We start from the raw sequence: 18,337 nt of genomic DNA on the forward strand, positions 1-18,337 counted from the left end.
ATCTTCATTAGCACAAGTCACCAAACAAATCTTCATCAGCACAAGTTTACCATCTGTCCATTAGCTTAAGTTGTTTGAGAGGATTTAAGTTAAATATATAAATCCCTCAACACGTCCCCTCACTTGCGGCCTTTTTTTGATCCAACACGTGTTTTTCAGTGAAGTTTGAACTCAAGACATTTGATTCTGATACCATCTTAACTACCACCTACTACAACAGTTTAAGTTGTTAGGGAGGGTGTGACTTAAATATATAAATCCCTCAACAATTACTATTATTTTGATTTGGTTGAGTGTCTTAGTTTAAATTGAGTTTAGGATAAAATAAAATAAAATAAACCAACCCCACCCACCATCAATATTTCCTTTTCTTTTTATTTTCTTTTTTCCTTTTTGGTGTAGATGCTTAATTAGCGCCAAAACAAGGTTGCAGATTAATAAAATGACACCCAAATAAAACATTGGACTAAAGTCTTCAATTAAAGTTTTCCCAATATGATAGATATGTGAGTTGGATTTGTAATTTTTGTACTAATGTTATGAGCTTCCTTAAGCACACCATCACTTTTTACAACATAATCATACCATTAGTCCTATTACATGTTAGAATTTTCTCCATAGGTATATTACTTTTGTGGCATTAGTGTATTAGTTATTTATGTATCTGAATTTACATTTTTTGTTTAATGTATGATTTTTTGTTTCACGATGAATTTGAAGGTATGAAGTGATTTTGCTAACTATTGAAGTTCAAAAAGTTCATTATACAACATCATATATTAACTGAAACATTAAAAAGAAAGCACTGAAAATGAGTACAATGGAGGAGAAAAGACAATTACAGGAGTTTCGAACAGGGTCACTCGCTTGAGCCGTGATTCTGACGACAGTGGCAAGTCAGGAGACATACTTCAATCCCATGTCTGCAAGTGAGGCCTCCACCCTGCATAACATGACGCGCCATCACAAACTCGTAATGTTTTGTTAACTAAAATCGAAGTTTACATCATGTTAAGCAAATATCACGACCGTTAAAGGTGTCGAAGTAGGGAACTCCTAAGCTACTATTACATTTAGCAAGAAAATTGTTCCGTTTAGACATCAATTATCACTAAAAAATTGACCTCCCTCCGAGGAGTTACTGGAGGCATCCAAATTAATTCACAATGCCAACCTTTCCAACATGCACTGTATCACTATCCTCCTATCTTGGTTCTCAATACAGATGAAAAACCACCCTCACAAAATATTCTCGCTGTTGTCTATCCAAGTTTACCTTTCAATAACCAAGTTGGATAACTTGTTTTGGTTTAACAGTACATCAACTGGTATGACAGACTCGGACAGAGCATCTTAAAGTTAGTAATGTGTCCTGTTTCAGCAAGCTAGTGTAATCAGTACACTCGTAACCAGATACAGGAAACTCTTGCAGATTTTTTTAACTATGCATAGTTTTAAGTAAAATATGCAAGGGCCATTATTCGAGGACAAAACTAACCTCTGGAGCAGCGAAGCTGTGCTCAGAAATCCCAACCACCTTAGTGCTGAGCAATTAGGAAGCGACTACTTTATGTAAATAATGCCTTCATCATCCAGATCATCACCATCCCAATCCCTCTCATCCTGGGGTAGATTAGCCAACTCATCTTGGTCATCAACTTGGCTTCCTGGAATCTTCTTCTCATTCTTTATCCTATCCAATATTGCAATCACCTGAAAATTATAAAAACCAACACCACAATATTGGTCAAGAATGCAAAAAGGTGCATATATTGGTCTTTACAAGTTTCGAAAGCAAGATAATTGGAACACTATGCTACATCCTTTTTTTTATAAGTGGAACACTGTTGCATTCATTCTCCAAATTTTGAAATTAATTATTTCATGCAATAACCCTTGAAAATGAGATAACTAATACATGCTCAATATATAATTCTTGCCACCGTGGCACAAGCATAGTTCATGAAATTCACAGGTTGTTGGGATAACTGAATTTTGAATATAACCGATTTTTTATTAATATAAAATGAACTCTGAAATAACTATTTACGAATATTCCATGGGTTTCCTGCTCATGCTGGTAGAATTTCACAAAAAACAGATTTTGCAACAAAGGTATAAAAGAAAAAGGATATATAGCGAGATTTTTGTCTCCATACATATTATAGATACCTTAAACAAACAAATGTCTACATATAGGAAGGGGGGGGGGGGGGGGGGGGGGGGGGGGGGGAATAGGACATGCCCCTGTGGTGACAGGAGATACAAATAACCCTCGAAGTTAGTGGTAAATTCTCAAAGCTTCCTAAAGGCAGCGGATGACATCCTGCATTGCAAGTATGTCTGCAAAAATCTCACTAGCGTGACATAGGTTCGGCAATGGGAAAATCATAGGCTCTTCTTGAGGAGTGATATAGGTTGTGAAATGGAAGAACCATAGGCTCTTCTTGAGGACCAAGTCTAGGGACAGTGAATTGCGCGGTGGTGTATGACTTGAGTGCAGTGAAAGTATCTCCTAAATGAACAGTAGATAAGTCTCAACTGATAGCTATCAGTTGCAACATTTTTTTTTTTTTTACCTGATTGACAGCCATCAGTTGCAACATTATTGTACAAAATGTAGGAAACGGAGCCAAAAACAGACTATTTGTGGGAGCGGCTTAAAAATATAAGAGGGTCATACGATGATGCCTAGTCTTTGCTGAAGTGCTAAAAATCATCTTTCCAGAGACACCTTACTTGTAATGTCTTATGTGCATGACAGTGGTGTACTACTGTACTAACATGGATGTAAAATTATTTACTGGAACATATAAATCAACAGCTATCTGAACTTTAAGTGCAGTGTAGAAAATTCAGGATCAACTTTTGACCAACAAAAAAAGAACCTAGTTATACGTAGCAACCCATCATATAAGCTAGAAATATAGCTCTTTAGCTCTATCGTACACCTAAAATTCTCAAATATACAGAGAAAATTACTTTTAGAACATAGAGATACAATCACATAAAGCAAAAACATATTTGAAAACTTGTTACCCTGCTTCCTCGCTCTATAGATTCATCTTCTATAAAGCGTATCTCAGGAGTCAGACGCAACTTCATGCGTCTCCCCAACTCATGGCGAACATATTTTGCCTTTGACTTCAACCCAGAAATGGCTACCTCCCTCCCTCTTTCATCACCAAAGACAGATACAAATACTTTAACCACCTAAAAAAGAGAGAGAGAGTAAATGCTCGTCAGTAACACATTCAGCATTGATTGACAGATCATACATACTATAATTCCCAGTGAAACAGCACTTTACTTGAAATTTCTGTCACATAAACAACCAAATTGAGAGCTTCTTTAGGACAAGACTATAAGCTTCTAGTACATAAAAAATGCATACCTGCAGGTTGTCGTACCCGTAATTTGCTTAACACGCCAAGAGATATACCCAAGTATGTAAAGAATGCAAATCTGCAGGTTTTCATACCCATAACTTGTTTCCAAGAGAATTCATAGGCCTATGAAGTCATGAAGTTATGCTAGCCATCAGATAAGAAGTTTACCATTGACAGTTTGTAGAACTATTAGGAATGGTTCGGAGAGAGAGCCCGATTGAGTGGCAACAAAGATCTCTAACATGAATAATATTTTTGGTGTGCACTGTCAATCACAGAATGATTTTTATCCCTCTTCAGTGTTAAAAGAAGTCTAGCCCCCAAAATAACCTTTAGGCTATCGAGGCTTAGCCGAAAGACTCCAACATACTAAGCAAGGCCTCTTCTGTCAAGGACACACATAAAACCCTGATGCACACACTTTGTAGTAGACTTCAAGGCTTTAAAGAGAAAACACTCCTTTATTTTCTAAACATTCAAACATTTATTTTTCTGTATCACTATTAATCGACATGCTCATTCATAAATCATATTGTCTATTTACTTATCAAAAAAAAAAAATCATATTGTCTATTCATAATGAATATTTGGCTTTCAGAATTCATTAGCTTATGATCAACTACTTGCATTAAATGTGTTTATAAAAACTCCCAATATATGTAACAACGGAATAGATGTTCCAAATCTATATGATTGTAGCATGTTATTGTTGCATATTTTGCAATGGTATTTGACTAATTAATACATATGCATATTGAAAAGATATACATGTGAATTGATCTGAACTCTTAGTGGATATGCCAACAAATCATACAAAAAAATAATAACTAGATTTTTGTTGTATATCTTGATTTTTTTTATATAACTGTATATTGATTAACTTGATTTTTATGCAAATTGGAGGGAAGTGCATTCCTTAATTGGCTAACCTACTAAATGGAGATGGGAAAATAGGCTAATCTAGATTTGACTGGTTTGTCTTGCATATGATAAAATTTTAAATTAAAACTATATTCACTAAGGGTAAATTATACTAAACTCCCCTCTGGTTGGGCTATCATGCTGATTAGAGTTCTAATTTTTAGCGTTCAGGAATCCCTATAATTTTGTTGACTTTCAGAAACACCCATTGTTATAGTGTTATCTAAATGTTTGAACCATCGTGAATAATTTAATAACTTGAACATTTAACCTTAGATTAAGAACATGTATATTTGCTTATTGGGCTGCGTAGATTGTTCCACTCTTTCACATTTTTCAGGTAAAGAAAATGATTGATGACATTGGTTTGTTCTTGTGATTTCATTAGATCTTGTTTACTTGTCTACTTATTTACTTGTACGGGCAAAAATAAACTTGTAAAGAAGTTTCATTTCCCCATGCTTGTTCATGTGTTTAAACCTTCATTGTGGTGACTGTCATGCCCCGTTGTTGTTATAGTGTTATCTAACTGTTTGAACCATCATGAATAATTTAATAACTTGAACATTTAACCTTCAATTAAGAACATGTATATTTGCTTATTGGGCTGTGTAGATTGTTCCACTCTTTCACATTTTTCAGGTAAAGAAAATGATTGATGACATTGGTTCGTTCTTGTGCTTTCATTTAGATCTTGTTTACTTGTCTACTTATTTACTTGTATGGGCACAAAATAAACTTGTAAAGATGTTTCATTTCCCTATGTTGCTTGATGTGTTTAAACCTTCATTGTGACTTTATGTCACGCCCCACGAAAGCGTGAGATAACCACCCAACACCTTAAATTCCACATCTAAATCAAATAGTAGATATGGAAAAAAAATTACTCAGAGGTTCAGCTATACAGAAATTTTTCAGCAAAAATAGTCAATCTTAAGAAATTAATGGAAAATAAACTACTAACTCAAATGGGATGAAAAAAAATTCTGGAGAAACCTCTATAATTCTATTTCCATATCACAAAATATCACCCTCAAAATCCAACAACCTGTGACAAAAATTATTCAAAGGTACTGGTGTACCCAAAACCTTCAGCAAAAACAATAGTTATTCAAAATAGTGGTGGAGAATGATTGGCCGCTAAAGCTCCTCCCAAGTGGCAAGGATGATGGGAGCGTTATTCTGTGTGTTGGTCGAGAGACCCAGTTGTTGATTGATGGTGGGACGCCGATGCTTTGAGAGCTGACTTGAAGCTTCATTGGGCTGGGACAAAGACGAGTGCTGTTGAGCCAACTTTGCTGGATTCTGGGATTTTAGAACAGGGCAGAGGTTTGTTAACATCTGATGGGATAAAAATCCTCTCTGGCGCAACAGTATATATGTCCCAGCCAGTGAGGATGATTTGGAATACACGTTAGGAAAAGACTGGGATGTACGTTAGAGAAATGTTGGGATATGCGTTAGGAAAATGTTGTGATGCAAGGCCAACGTCCCAACATTTTCGTAACATGTATCCCAAAGCATTCTCACCAGCTGGGACAGATTTACTGTTGCGCTAGAGAGGATTTTGATCCCATCTGATGTTAGGGATCCAGATGGTGGGCCCTTGCTTTCTGATTGTGATGCCTGATTTCCTATGTTAACTATGAAAGGAGGAGTAAAGAAGTTGGTGAGATGATCCACGAACCGTCTGCAGTTATTCAGAAAGCTGATGCACGTCGTCGTCGTCCCCGAGCCATTCACCATAAATGGTCACGAGCAGAGAAACAAAAATGGCGAGCGAAAGAGGTTGTTGTCAAAGGTCCCGATGCAGGTAGGTCTCCTTTCCCTCACTCTTCTCCATCTTCTTCTTGTGGGAGATCATCTTTTGTGATTATCAGTGTCGAAGGGAAGAGGGTTTGCCTACTACTTTCCAACCTGCTGGGAAGTCTGATCTGAGTTCATCAACTGTTAGAAATGACAGGTGTAATGAGAAGACTGTTGTTTGTGTTGGAAGGGATATTCGCATCACCCTTAATGATGATTTGGCAGCGTTGTTGTTGCATGAACTGAGAAAGCACAGATTGCAGGTAGGCAAGCAGGCAGGTATTGATTTGGATTCTCAGGCTAACAAAGTGATGGGGGGCAAGAGCAGCTCTATTGAGCTGTCTTGTGATGATTCTGAGCCGGGGTCGGGTTGGGGTGAAGGCAGTGTGAGAACAGAGCAGTGGGACAGGCCTTCTAATGCCTTGACATGGGATGGCGCAGACGATTCTGATTTGGGTTTTGTTGAACCGTTGGCTATGTTGCCTCCGGAAGGGACTGGGGAGGACTTTGTTGTGCAGCGATCCGGTGATCAAGGGAAGGAATGGGTTATGGATAACATTGGGCCGACAAGTGAGCTGTTGGGTATCTCTTATGAAGGGAAAAGAGAAGGCTTTGCTGATCCTCAAGGAGACGGTGGAGGGGAGGGATGTGGGGTTGAGGAAGGAGTCGAAAAGGGGTAGGAGAAGATCTAGAATGAGCTCTTCTTCTTGGAAAGGGGAGAGGGAGGTAAGGAATCTCATTTGCTATGTCAATTATGAAGGAAAGTAGGGGGTGGTGAGGGAGAGGGGTAGAGGGAGGAGTAGAGGGGAGGGGAACGCCATTGTTTCCTTATGAAGTTTCGAATCATTTCTTGGAATGTCCGTGGACTTAATGACCCAGATAAGAGGAAGGTGGTGAAGGTGGCGGTGAGGAAGTGGGGGGCTCATGTGGTTTGTTTGCAGGAGACGAAGATGACCTCGATATCGGATAGGATAGTGAAGAGCATTTGGGGCGGGAGATTTGTCAATTGGGAAGCCTTGGAGGCCGTTGGGACTTCGGGGGGTATCCTTGTCATGTGGGATAAGAGATGGGTGTCACGGGTGGATGTTTGGAGGGGTTGTTTCTTTATCTCCTGTGCTTCTGTTATGGAGGAGGATGGTTTTAGGTGGGCGTTCTTCGGTGTGTATGGCCGGTGCAGGATGGGGAGAGACACGTTCTGTGGCACGAGGTCAGGGTTGTGAGGGGAGTGTGGGCCCTTCCTTGGTGTGTTGGTGGGGACTTAACGTGATAAGATCCCCAATGGAGATATCTTCAAGAGGAAGATGGTCTTCAACTATGGAGCAGTTCTCGGACTTTATTGAGGCCCATCATCTTATTGATTTGCCGATGGCAGGCACACGTTTCACTTGGTCTTTTGGCAAGGAGGATGGTACTCCTTCTCGGTTGGATAGATTTTTGGTTTCTGGGGATTGGCAGAAGCAGTTTCCGGATGTGGTACAGGCAACTCTAGCCAGATCGGCGTCAGATCATATTCCGTTGGTTTTGGATTGTGGTGGGTTGAGCTCCCGGCGCACTCTCATTTGTTTTGAGAACATGTGGCTTAGGGCGGAAGACTTCCAGGAGAAAGTCCGTTCTTGGTGGGAGGAGGCTACATTGGCAGACACATCGAGTTTTATTTTGGCTGAAAAGCTTCGGTTCTTGAAGGCTTAGATTAAAAGGTGGAATAAGGAGGTGTTTGGGAATTTGGAGTGGAGAAAGAATAGGGTCCTTGCTGAGATTGCAGAGATCAATAGGTTAGAAGGTTTAAGCAATATTATTGAGGCTCAGAGGACTCGGAGGGCGGAGTGTCAGGCGAAGTTTGCTAAGATTGCCTCTTTGGAGGGGATTTCGTGGCGTCAAAAGTCACGGGCGCTATGGCTCAAAGAGGGTGACCGCAATACAAAATTCTTTCATAGGTTGGCTAATGCTCACAGGAGGGGTAATCATATTGGGCGGATTCGTGTTGATGGTGTGGATTTATGTAGGGAGGAGGAGGTGAATAGAGGGATTGTATGTATCGTACTCCCAAAGACTTTACACTAAGACATACAATTGGAGACCTAGACTTCGTGGCCTGCATTTTGACTCAATTTCAGAGTTGGACAGTGAGGGCATGGAGGCTCCTTTCTCCAAGGAGGAAGTGCTGAAGGCGCTGAAGAGTTGTAATGGCGACAAAGGGTCCGGATGGTTTCACTATGAGGTTCCTGTTGGAGAGTTAGGATGTGGTCAGGGTTGACTAGTGAGGTGATGGGGACATTCCGAGAATTTTATTCTTATGGGCGGTTCAAGAAATCATTGAATGCTGCTTTTATTGCTCTTATTCCTAAGAAGGGTGGAGCCACTGATGTGAAGGATTTTAGACCTATTAGCTTGGTGGGTTGTTTGTACAAGTTGATAGCTAAAGTCCTTGCATCAAGGTTCAAGGATGTGTTGGATGGGGTTATTTCAGAATCTCAAAATGCTTTCATTGATGGTCAGCAGATCCTGGATTCAGCCCTCGTGGCCAGTGAATGTGTGGACTCTAGGTTGAGTAGTGGTAGTCCGGGTGTTCTTTGTAAGCTTGATATTAAGAAAGCTTACGATCATGTGAGTTGGAGTTTTCTGCTTTATATGTTGGAGAGGCTAAGATTTGGGGAGAGATGGAGGAGATGGATAGAGTTCTGCATTTCATCAATCAGATTGTCGGTGCTTGTGAATAGGGCTCCATCCGAATTCTTTGGCAATTCTCAGGGGTTGAGACACGGGGATCCCCTTTCTCCTTTTTTTTTTCATCATTGTTATGGAGGCTCTTAGCAGATTGATGAAGATGGCTGTGGATCTGGGATTTATTAGGGGCTTCGGGGTGGACAGAGATTCGAATCATCATATTGAGGTTTCCCATTTGTTATTTGCGGATGATACTTTAGTCTTCTATGATGTAGATGCGTCCCAGATGAGAGATTTGAAATGTGTTCTGTTTTGTTTTCATGTTGTATCTGATCTAAAAGTGAATGTGGGGAAGAGTTCCTTAATGCCTATGGGGGAGGTGAATAACATTGCCGAGCTTGCAACGATGCTTGGATGCAGGATCTCCTCTTTCCTATTTCTCATTTGGGTTTGCCTTTGGGTTCTCCGTCGAGAATGGTGGGGGGCTGGGACCTGTGGTTGAGAGGTTTGAGAAAAGGCTTGCTGGGTGGAAAAAGCAGTATCTTTCGAAGGACAGGAAGGTCAACCTTATGAAGAGCACATTGGCGAGACTTCCCACATACTTTCTCTCTTTTTCAGATTCCGGCCACCGTGGCGAAAAGGATTGAAACGCCTCAACGGAATTTCCTTTGGGGTGGGTTGGGGATGAGTTTAAGTACCATCTTGTTCGTTGGGAGAAGGCATGCAGGCCTATTCAATTGGGTGGTTTGGGTATTAGGAGGGTGATCCCTTTTAAAAAGGCTCTCCTAGTGAGGTGTCTTTGGAGGTTTGGAGGGGAGCGACATCGGTTATGAAGGAGGGTCATCTCTTGCCGTTTTGGGGAGGAGAGAGGTGGGTGGTGCTCTCGTGCAGTTAGATCTCCCATTGGTGTTGGGGTTTGGAAGTTTATTCGCAAGGGCTGGGATGAATTTTCGAAACACATCAGATTCAAAGTTCGAGATGGCAAGGACAATCAATTTTGGGAGGACATTTGGTGTGGCGAACATCCGTTGGCTTGTTCCTTTCCTAGGATTTTCAAGATTGCCGTGGACAAACATGCTTTGGTAGCCGACTGTTATTGGCTTGATAGCGGAAGGATTACTTGGGATGTGCATTTTCGGCGACATTTTCAAGATTGGGAATTAGACGATGTTTCTGACTTTCTTGATCTGCTGTGTAGACAGATGCTGGATGGTGGAGGCCTGGATTGCCTTTATTGGGTGCCTTCTACCTAGGGGAGATTCAAGGTTCGGTCCTTGTTCTATTGTTTTTTGGGTTTCTCAGGGGTTGATTTTCCTTGGAAGACAGTATGGCATTTGAAGGCTCCCCTAAAAGTGACATTTTTTGTTTGGACTACAGCGTGGGGCAAGATTCTGATACTTGACAACCTCAGAAGGAGAAGGTAGATTATAGTTGATTGGTGTTGCAAGTGCAAAAAGGATGGTGAGATGACTTGCTGTTGCATTGCCCTGTAGCCCACAATTGCTGGAGTATGATCTTTGGCTTGTTTGGTATGCAGTGGGTTATGCCCCAGACGGCGAGAGGTTTAATGGACTCTTGGAGGGGGTATGGGGTGAGTTCACACGCTCGCCTTTTTTGGAGGGTAGCTCCCCTATGTGTTTGGTGGTGCATTTGGAAGAAGAGAAATAGTAGATCTTTGGATGGAAAGGAGTCTCCCATAGGTGTTTAGAAATTTTGTATTATTAGTTTCATTTTTTGTTTGGGTATCGGCAGATATTGTCATCTATAGAGGAGATTGTTCACTTTCTGGCCTCTTTAGGTCCTTAGGATCCCTCTTTTGGCTTCGGCTTCGGCCTCTGTGTATTCTTGAGATGCGTTCCCCTTTTGAACACTTTCTATAATACTTTACTTATCAAAAAAAAGGGGGAAAGAGGAGGAGGGGGGGAGGGAAAGAGATTGTGTGCTTATAAAGCTCAAAATTGTGTCTTGGAATGTTCGGGGTTTGAATGACCCAAACAAAAGAAGGGTGGTAAAGGTTCTTTTACAAAAATGGGGTGTGTATATGGTCTGTTTGCAGGAGTCTAAGGCCCATTTGGCAACCAAAGTTGCTTTGTGCTTTTGCTTTGACCCGAAGCAGAAGCAATATTTCTACTTTTAAAGTGTGTTCAACACTATTTAGAAACTTGTTTGGTAATATAAATTTGTTACAAGATTTTTAGAAGCAAAAACATGAAAGCATGTTTAATAAAAAGTGTTGCAAGTTTGAAATTTTGAATGGTTAGTTTAAAATGTTAATTTAAAAAAAAAAAAAAAATTTTTTTTTTTTAATAGTGTTTTTCTACAGTGCGGAAGCAAACAAAAGCATCATTTTAATGCTTCCAATTTTGGCCTCAATTTTGGAAGCGCTTCGGTACTAATTTTTTTTTTTTTACTACATGAAATAAGTATATTGAATATAAACAAATAGTACGTGGAGACAAATGAGGGCATACCCTCATTCAAAACAAAACATAGTCCTATAAAAAGTACACTCAAACACCTAAACTAGCAAACAATGAAAAGTTACAAAATGTCTTGGAGATTAACTCCCATCACATCTTTTTTTATTCGGTTAGCTAGATCCCTAACTTCTCTTGCAATCTTATCATGCGATCTGTTATTCCTCTCCCACCATAGAAAGTACAAAGTAGCAATGTAGCTTATTCTGGCCATCTTCTTGATATCTCTCCTTTGAGAGTTCTAGATAAACAGATCTGCCAGGTCTTGAACACCTAAACTTCTATGCAAATTCCACCCACAAGTTTCAGAAAGAAAACTCCACACTTTCCAAGTATAGATACAACTAGAGAACACATGGTCCAAAGTTTCAACTTGTTTATAACATAAATAACACCTTGCTTCGTGCAAATATTACCAAACATGCTTTGTGCTTTTACTTCGCTACAGTACACTAGCAAAAGCAAAAAACACGAAGCAGAAGCAATGTTTCCGCTTTAGAGTTTGTTCAATACTATTTCAAAACTTGTTTGGTAACGTAAATTTGTTACAAGATTTTTGAAATCAAAAACGTAAAAGTGTGTTTGGTAAAAAGTGCTGCAAGTTTGAAAATTTGAATGACTAGTTAAAAATGTTAATTTCGAAGGAAAATTTTTTTTTTTTTTTTTTTTTTTTTTTTGAACAGTGCTTTGCTACAGTGTAGAAGCAAACAAAAGCATCATTTTGATGCTTTCAATTTTGGTCTCAATTTTGGAAGTGCTTCAGTATTATTCAAATGAAAGCAAACGTTACCAAACATGCTTCGTGTTTTTGCTTTGTTACAATACACTAGCAAAAGTAAAAAATACGAAGCAAAAGCATTAGCCAAACAGGCCCAACTTACAGTTTTTGAATGGTCATCTTCACTTAATATAAGAAAGTGGAGGGTCTCACCTCCTTATATTTTGCATACATGACCAATCAAAGCTTGTAGGTCAGACAATTCACTTTAATCGGCCTAAGAATCATTTTCCATAATTTATAGTTATCCAAAAAAAAATTCCATAATCTAATGGCTGAGATGAAAAATGAATGTTGGGCTATGAGATGAAAAATGAGTGTTGGGCTAATGGGTTTTATTTGCATATGGGATTTTAAATACTGAGCTTGGTAAAGATTTGTGAATTTGGGCTAAAATTGCAATATTTGGTTTAGGCTTTTACATATAAGAATTTGAAATATTATGGCCCTTTAGATAAATGAGCTTGTTCATGAGTTAATGATAAGAATTCAAAAATGAGCTCGAGCCTAAACCAAGCTTTTAACTAGCCGAACCTGAGCTGTTTGTGAACAGCTCCGTTCATTTGCAGCCCTTGTAGGTCATTGACAACTATATTCTGATCAAACATCATAAACTACGTATTACATAAATGTTCACTCAATGTTCGTTTAGTTGTTTACAATTTCAAACAGAATCAGAGTGATGGTGATTCTATCATGTTGGGGTAATTCACGCAAAACAAAATGGAAATTAGATTAACAGAATAGCAAAGATTATCAGTTTTAATGTAAATGCATCCAAAAATACATATACATACAAATATATACACACAATTCGAAATTCAAAATAAAACTTAAAATGAAAACAGCTCATATTCATAATTTGAAACTAGGGTTAGGTCAAGTGTAACAAATTACCTGCAAATCAGTGGAGACTACGACGTCACTGATTGTGGTGAGAGAAGAGAGATAGCGATCGGCGCCCAGAGCGGCTTCGGGGAGTACGGCGAACTGCAAGACCTTGTCAGTGAGAAGCATGTCCGAGAGCTCTCTCCTTATCTGCTTCGCCACCATTTTTACTCTCCTCTGATTCGCCATACACCTTGTCGTCGCAATCCTCTGCGACGGACTCCACACTCCGACGGACTTGGGTAAGTGAATCAACGGCGCAAATCTTCTGGGCGTGACCGAACATTGACATCTCTGGAAAGAATCGATGATGGGTTGTGGAGGATGATGATGATGATTATGATGGTGAATAATCAACGGTGGTGGTCGATGGAAGAGAAGGTGCGGCATTACAGAGAAAAAGAGGGGAGACGAGGGAATAGTTCAGAATGTCCAATTCTTGTGCAAGGGCATTTTCGGTGATTTAATGTTTTCCAGGAAAATATATGGATAAGACGCAAAATTGGGCTCTTTTTTCTTGGGCCTACTTTGGCTGGAAGTTATAACTCATTTTCAGTTTTCTTCTCCATTTCATAAAGAAAGTCTCCGTGGCAAAATCGCGTTTGGGATCACATTTTGTTTTGTTTTTCGGATTGCTAAAAATAAAGATAAAAATATAAGTAAAGATAAAAATATCATATCCCTAAAGTTTCCATTCCGTGCAAATAGGACACATTCAAACTTTAAGTTGATTAAATTACCTTTACTCAACATTTTCATAAAATATATAAAAATAAATAATTTTGTAAAATAACCGAAAATGACACTATTGGTGGAGGATGTCCCTCTCATGCAAAAAATACCCCTAAAGTTTTAATCTGGTATCTTTCTGACAAATTTAAACCATAAGTTGACTAAATTACTCTTACTAAACCATTTTATAAAATATATAAAAATAAATAATTTTATAAACTAACTGAAAATGATATTATTGGAGACCGCTGATCATGGACAAGTAAAGATAAAAATATAAAATAAAAATAAAATATAAAAGAAAAGTAAAGATAAAAATACAAAATACAAAACAAAAATAAAGTGCACTAAAGAAAACAAAAAAAAAAAAATTCAAACTCCAAAAACTAATGCACACTGATATTTGGATTTTTTTTTTTTTTTTTTTTTGTTTAACAGTGTTGGTACGAAAAAAGTAAAATAAAGAAAAAAAATTTAGTAGAAAAGAGAAAAAAAAATGTTTGGAGATATAGAGAGAGAGAGAAAAGTTTCAAAAATATATATACAGTAATGTGCACATAACACCCTTATACTATGAAATTAGTAACATATATACCCCCTTGAACATATTCGGAAGAGTAAAAGGGCAAAATGGGTATTATAGCACTAATTTATGTCATATGGGGTATTTTTGCACATTGTGAAAAGATTGGGGATATTTTTTGCACACTATTCAAATAGGGGTAAAAGTGTTACGCGGAGTATATTTTAGGGTTGTTTTATACACTTGTCCTTTTTTTTTTATAGGGTAATTTGCCATCATAATTTACAATAAATACACGTAGATATAACTTAGGGAGAGTGTGATTTAATTGTCCTCCAAAATTGTAAACTTGAACAACACCACAACAATGATAAGAGTACATAATTGACTGAATTGGCCCATTTAAATTATTAAAGTATAATATTAACCTTTATAAGTCATTTTATTTGACCAAAATGACCTTTAGCAAAAAAAATTAAAAAACCAAACTCCACTTTTTCGTAAATCATTTGAAAAACATTCCAAAAGAAGTTCCTGGGGGCCTGAAAGGTGAGCAAATATTCATTCTGTTTGAGCAGAAGTCCAGGAATTCTTGTTCCCCCGCACCCGCGCTTTACAGGGAGAGGGAAGACCATAAAGAAACTTCCAACCTTGCGACTATAACCGAACAAGAAGAAGATGAAGAGCTGTTAGACCAAGAGGGGAGGGGTGAATTGGTCTGTTAAATCCTTTTCTTTATGAAACTAAAACCAATCAAACATAAGTCAAACACATAACACAAGGTTTACAAGGAAAACCCTCTCAATAAGGAAAACATTGGTTCTTGGCCTTAGCCAATAAATCATCCACTAGCTACAAGTACTTTGTTACACACTCTGCTGTCTCACTCTCTGCACACTCTCTTGTATAAGAACAGACACTAGTTTTCACAGCCAATACTCATACACTAGTTCACCAATGTGCACACATGCACTCCCCTTGTCCTAAGCAACCTTGCTTGGACTCCAAAGCTTTTAATAGCTTAGTCAACAATGGGGTGAGGTATCAAAGCCTCACTACCATTTACAATAAAGTGTCAATACACCAAATACAATGAACTTGAGCTGCAATACAAAATAGGAATGCAATACACAGCCTTAAGTAACCCAAAGTGAAACCCTAGCTTGCTCTCTTCTGCAATCAATGGGTACTTCTTCAATTACACACAACAACTTCAAATGATACTTATACTAGGATCCTATAGCCTTCTCTTAGCACAATGAACTTATTCTCAGCAGTTTACAACAATGAACAGCAAGTATAACCTCAGTGGTTGCTAGATAAACTTCAAACCCTCTTCAAGGGTATATTTGTCACTTAAGTGAATTGCTTCAATATAGTCCCTTTCTCTGTTTCCAAAGCCTTGTTATCTTCACACAGTCTTTCTTAATGAATAGAACAATTAATAGAGCAATATATCACAATTTCAATTCTCAAAAGACTTGGAACACATTAACCCTTGCTTATAAGCTTGTAGGGGTAATTCAGTCAAATCACCTGAGACTTGTTCTAATTCAAGTTCTCACAGCTTCATACAACCATAATATACTTACACAGATGATGAAAACATTATTCAAAGCAAAATATAACAAATTCAACTCCAAAACAGTTTAATCTCAGCTGTCAAACTTCTGGTAGCAGCAATAGTATTCAGACAATATAGCTCCATAATTCAAGTTAAACTTCTGCAATCTCAACTCCCAAACATTCCTTTATACTTGCTCAACATAGTGGCTTCAAAAACCAAGCAAGATATAGAGGTTCAATGTATATTTCAGAGGCTCACAGCACACAACAGACTAATTTAAACTGAGAACAACAACACACTGATTCAAGGGGCAATTTTGGAAATTCGACTTTACCAAGGGTTAGTTTAGCTTCTCACAGTCTTGTATAAACATTATACTCATGTTCAAGTGTGGATCACAATGATAAAAACATGGTATCTCATTTTTAGTTCTCAATTCACAGCTATTTAAACTAAAAACCATAGTATAGTGTGGTGCTGAAGGTCACTACTGAAACCAATCAATTTTCTGAGATTTATCCAACTTTAACAACTTTAAATCATCAAGTTACACATGCTCAGATGTTGACTACTTAGTTCTTAGCAGGCTTAATCAATACATTTTACCACAGCAGCTAATTCATCACATAAAACACAAACAACCAGCTCTGAGGTACTATATTTTGCAGATGTGTGAATTTGAGCTAATACCTGATTTCAGCAGTGATAAATAGATGTATTGAACTTGCTTCAGCTTTCACTTAGCACCTCAAGCCTCTGCAATCACCTTAGCCCCCAAATCAGCCTTGACAACAGCCTTATTTTAGTTACTACACCAGCATCATTTAATTCTTTGTAAGTCTTCAAGGGTTCTTTTACTCACACAGTTATTTTCTAAGATTTAAACTAAGCTTATATAGTTAAATCACTACTCAGAAACAGACATTTTGGTCCTCTTCATGTTTCACTCAAGAACAACCTCTCTTACATATGAAAGTTGTGTTTTTAGGCTCACAAGAGGCAGGCAGCTATAGCATTGCATTTATACACAAACCCTTAATGATGCAACCCTAAAACCAATGGATAGGATTGAGATGAGGTCCTTCTATCCGTGAGGAAAGCTATTCTGACATTGTCACAGTGAAAATACCCTTTTACCCCCTTTCCAACTCACTTTGTAGTGTATACATCAGCTCACAATATCAATGAATAATTATATATATCAGAATTGCCTTTTTTGATCTTGAGCACCAAGAAATGTAAAGCTGGCAATAGTCTCTCATTCCAGGACCATTATGCATGTGTCAGCATTGTGCAACCATACAGAATTACCCAAATACCCCTGCAATTGCCTTTTGACAGTCCACTCAAAAACACACTGATGTTTTAGTTTTGGATCATGTGATTGGTCTGTCACATTGTAAATATGAGCTCAAATGCACAATGTAGCTTCTCAGGCAAATGAAGTATGACTGTTAGAGTGTGTATAAAGACAGAAATGCCCTTGTTAAGGGCTATAGGCACATTAAGTATGCTGTTACAGAATTTCTAAGTTTCAAAGGCTGCAATGACATTCTTGATACATTCTGTGAGTAATGTACCTTTGTCAATTGATATTTCAATGAGTAACCTTCCACCACATGCTAAACATCTCTTGATCACACCCCAACACATCACTGCAACATTATCAAATTTCATTAAACCCTTTTACTTTCACGTTGTCATTAAAAGAGCAAACTCAAGATAGGCATAGGCATCTTAGGGACCAACAAGAGCCTAGCGCCCTAGAGCTCTTTCCATCCCTACGCCAAAGGTGGCCACCAACGCCATATACATTCTGATATCAACATCACCACCATCACCACACCCTCAAACATCAACTTATGATAGTCCATCATCTAGCAGTAATATTTAACATTTTTAGATGCATCAAGCCAAAAGTTCCCAATTTACTAACCCAAAGTCCATGACCGATCCCCATTGAGGTGTTTTTGTTAATTTTATTTCCTAACATGAACTAATTCAAATTAACTAGTTAACCAAAAAAAAGAATACAAATGTTTTATTGTGGGTGCTTGTAGATGGTGTGGTGGTGGTGGTGGTGGTGGTGGTGGTAGTGATGTTGAAGTTTGTACGCGGGGGCGGACGGCGAGTGTGATGAACCAAAGATGATCCGATAACGGATCCGAAATGCTGAAGCAAAAGATGTAAACTTCATCCCTAAGGCACCAAAATGACTCTCCATGAAGCCAAGGAACTCAAATGAGTCAAGTACTGAAGTAAGGATTTCAAACCCGATAAGAAATGAACCACGGGTAAAATGGTTATTTCAAACTGAAATGGGTGCCACCGTGCACACCATTGGAAAGACAACAAAAAATTAACAAGATTAGACTCAAAAATCACCTGATTCGAAATCCGGACGAAAAAGATATGAAGATAGAACAAAGTGGCATTCTCTGTTTAAGAGATACCACGACCCTATTGTACTAAAATTGTGATAACTCTCACTACAGTTGGAGTTTTGGTATGTGGTTGGTACCATTGGAAAGATAACTTCAAGATCTTGAATTTAGACTCAAGAATGACCTGATTTGGATCCGAAATGAAGGA

At 38.4% G+C, this 18,337-nt stretch overlaps 1 protein-coding gene across 1 annotated transcript; it reads right to left on the bottom strand.

The window, feature by feature from the left end:
• Window positions 1–713: 713 nt before the first annotated feature.
• LOC132300809 (probable ribosome-binding factor A, chloroplastic) lies at window positions 714–13,399 on the bottom strand. The gene is made up of 4 exons (XM_059798049.1): window positions 12,933–13,399; window positions 3,040–3,213; window positions 1,499–1,713; window positions 714–943 (listed from the first exon to the last, which is right to left on the bottom strand). Exons 1-3 carry the CDS (start codon window positions 13,311–13,313, stop codon window positions 1,564–1,566), a joined length of 705 nt encoding a protein of 234 aa, XP_059654032.1. The 5' UTR covers window positions 13,314–13,399; the 3' UTR covers window positions 714–943; window positions 1,499–1,563.
• Between the last annotated feature and the right edge of the window lie 4,938 nt (window positions 13,400–18,337).

This window comes from Cornus florida, unplaced genomic scaffold (assembly GCF_030987335.1).
Source record: "Cornus florida cultivar Cherokee Brave unplaced genomic scaffold, ASM3098733v1 CherokeeBrave_3.0.0_Hap2_Chr03, whole genome shotgun sequence".
NCBI lineage: Eukaryota > Viridiplantae > Streptophyta > Magnoliopsida > Cornales > Cornaceae > Cornus > Cornus florida.

Excerpts from the sequence above, each read along its gene's own strand:
- LOC132300809 (XM_059798049.1), bottom strand. The coding sequence starts at position 13,313 with ATGCCGCACCTTCTCTTCCATCGACCACCACCGTTGATTATTCACCAT. Across the intron at positions 3,214-12,932 it reads TAGTCTCCACTGATTTGCAG|GTGGTTAAAGTATTTGTATC; the intron begins GTAATTTGTTAC and ends TCTCTTTTTTAG. Across the intron at positions 1,714-3,039 it reads CTATAGAGCGAGGAAGCAGG|GTGATTGCAATATTGGATAG; the intron begins GTAACAAGTTTT and ends TATAATTTTCAG.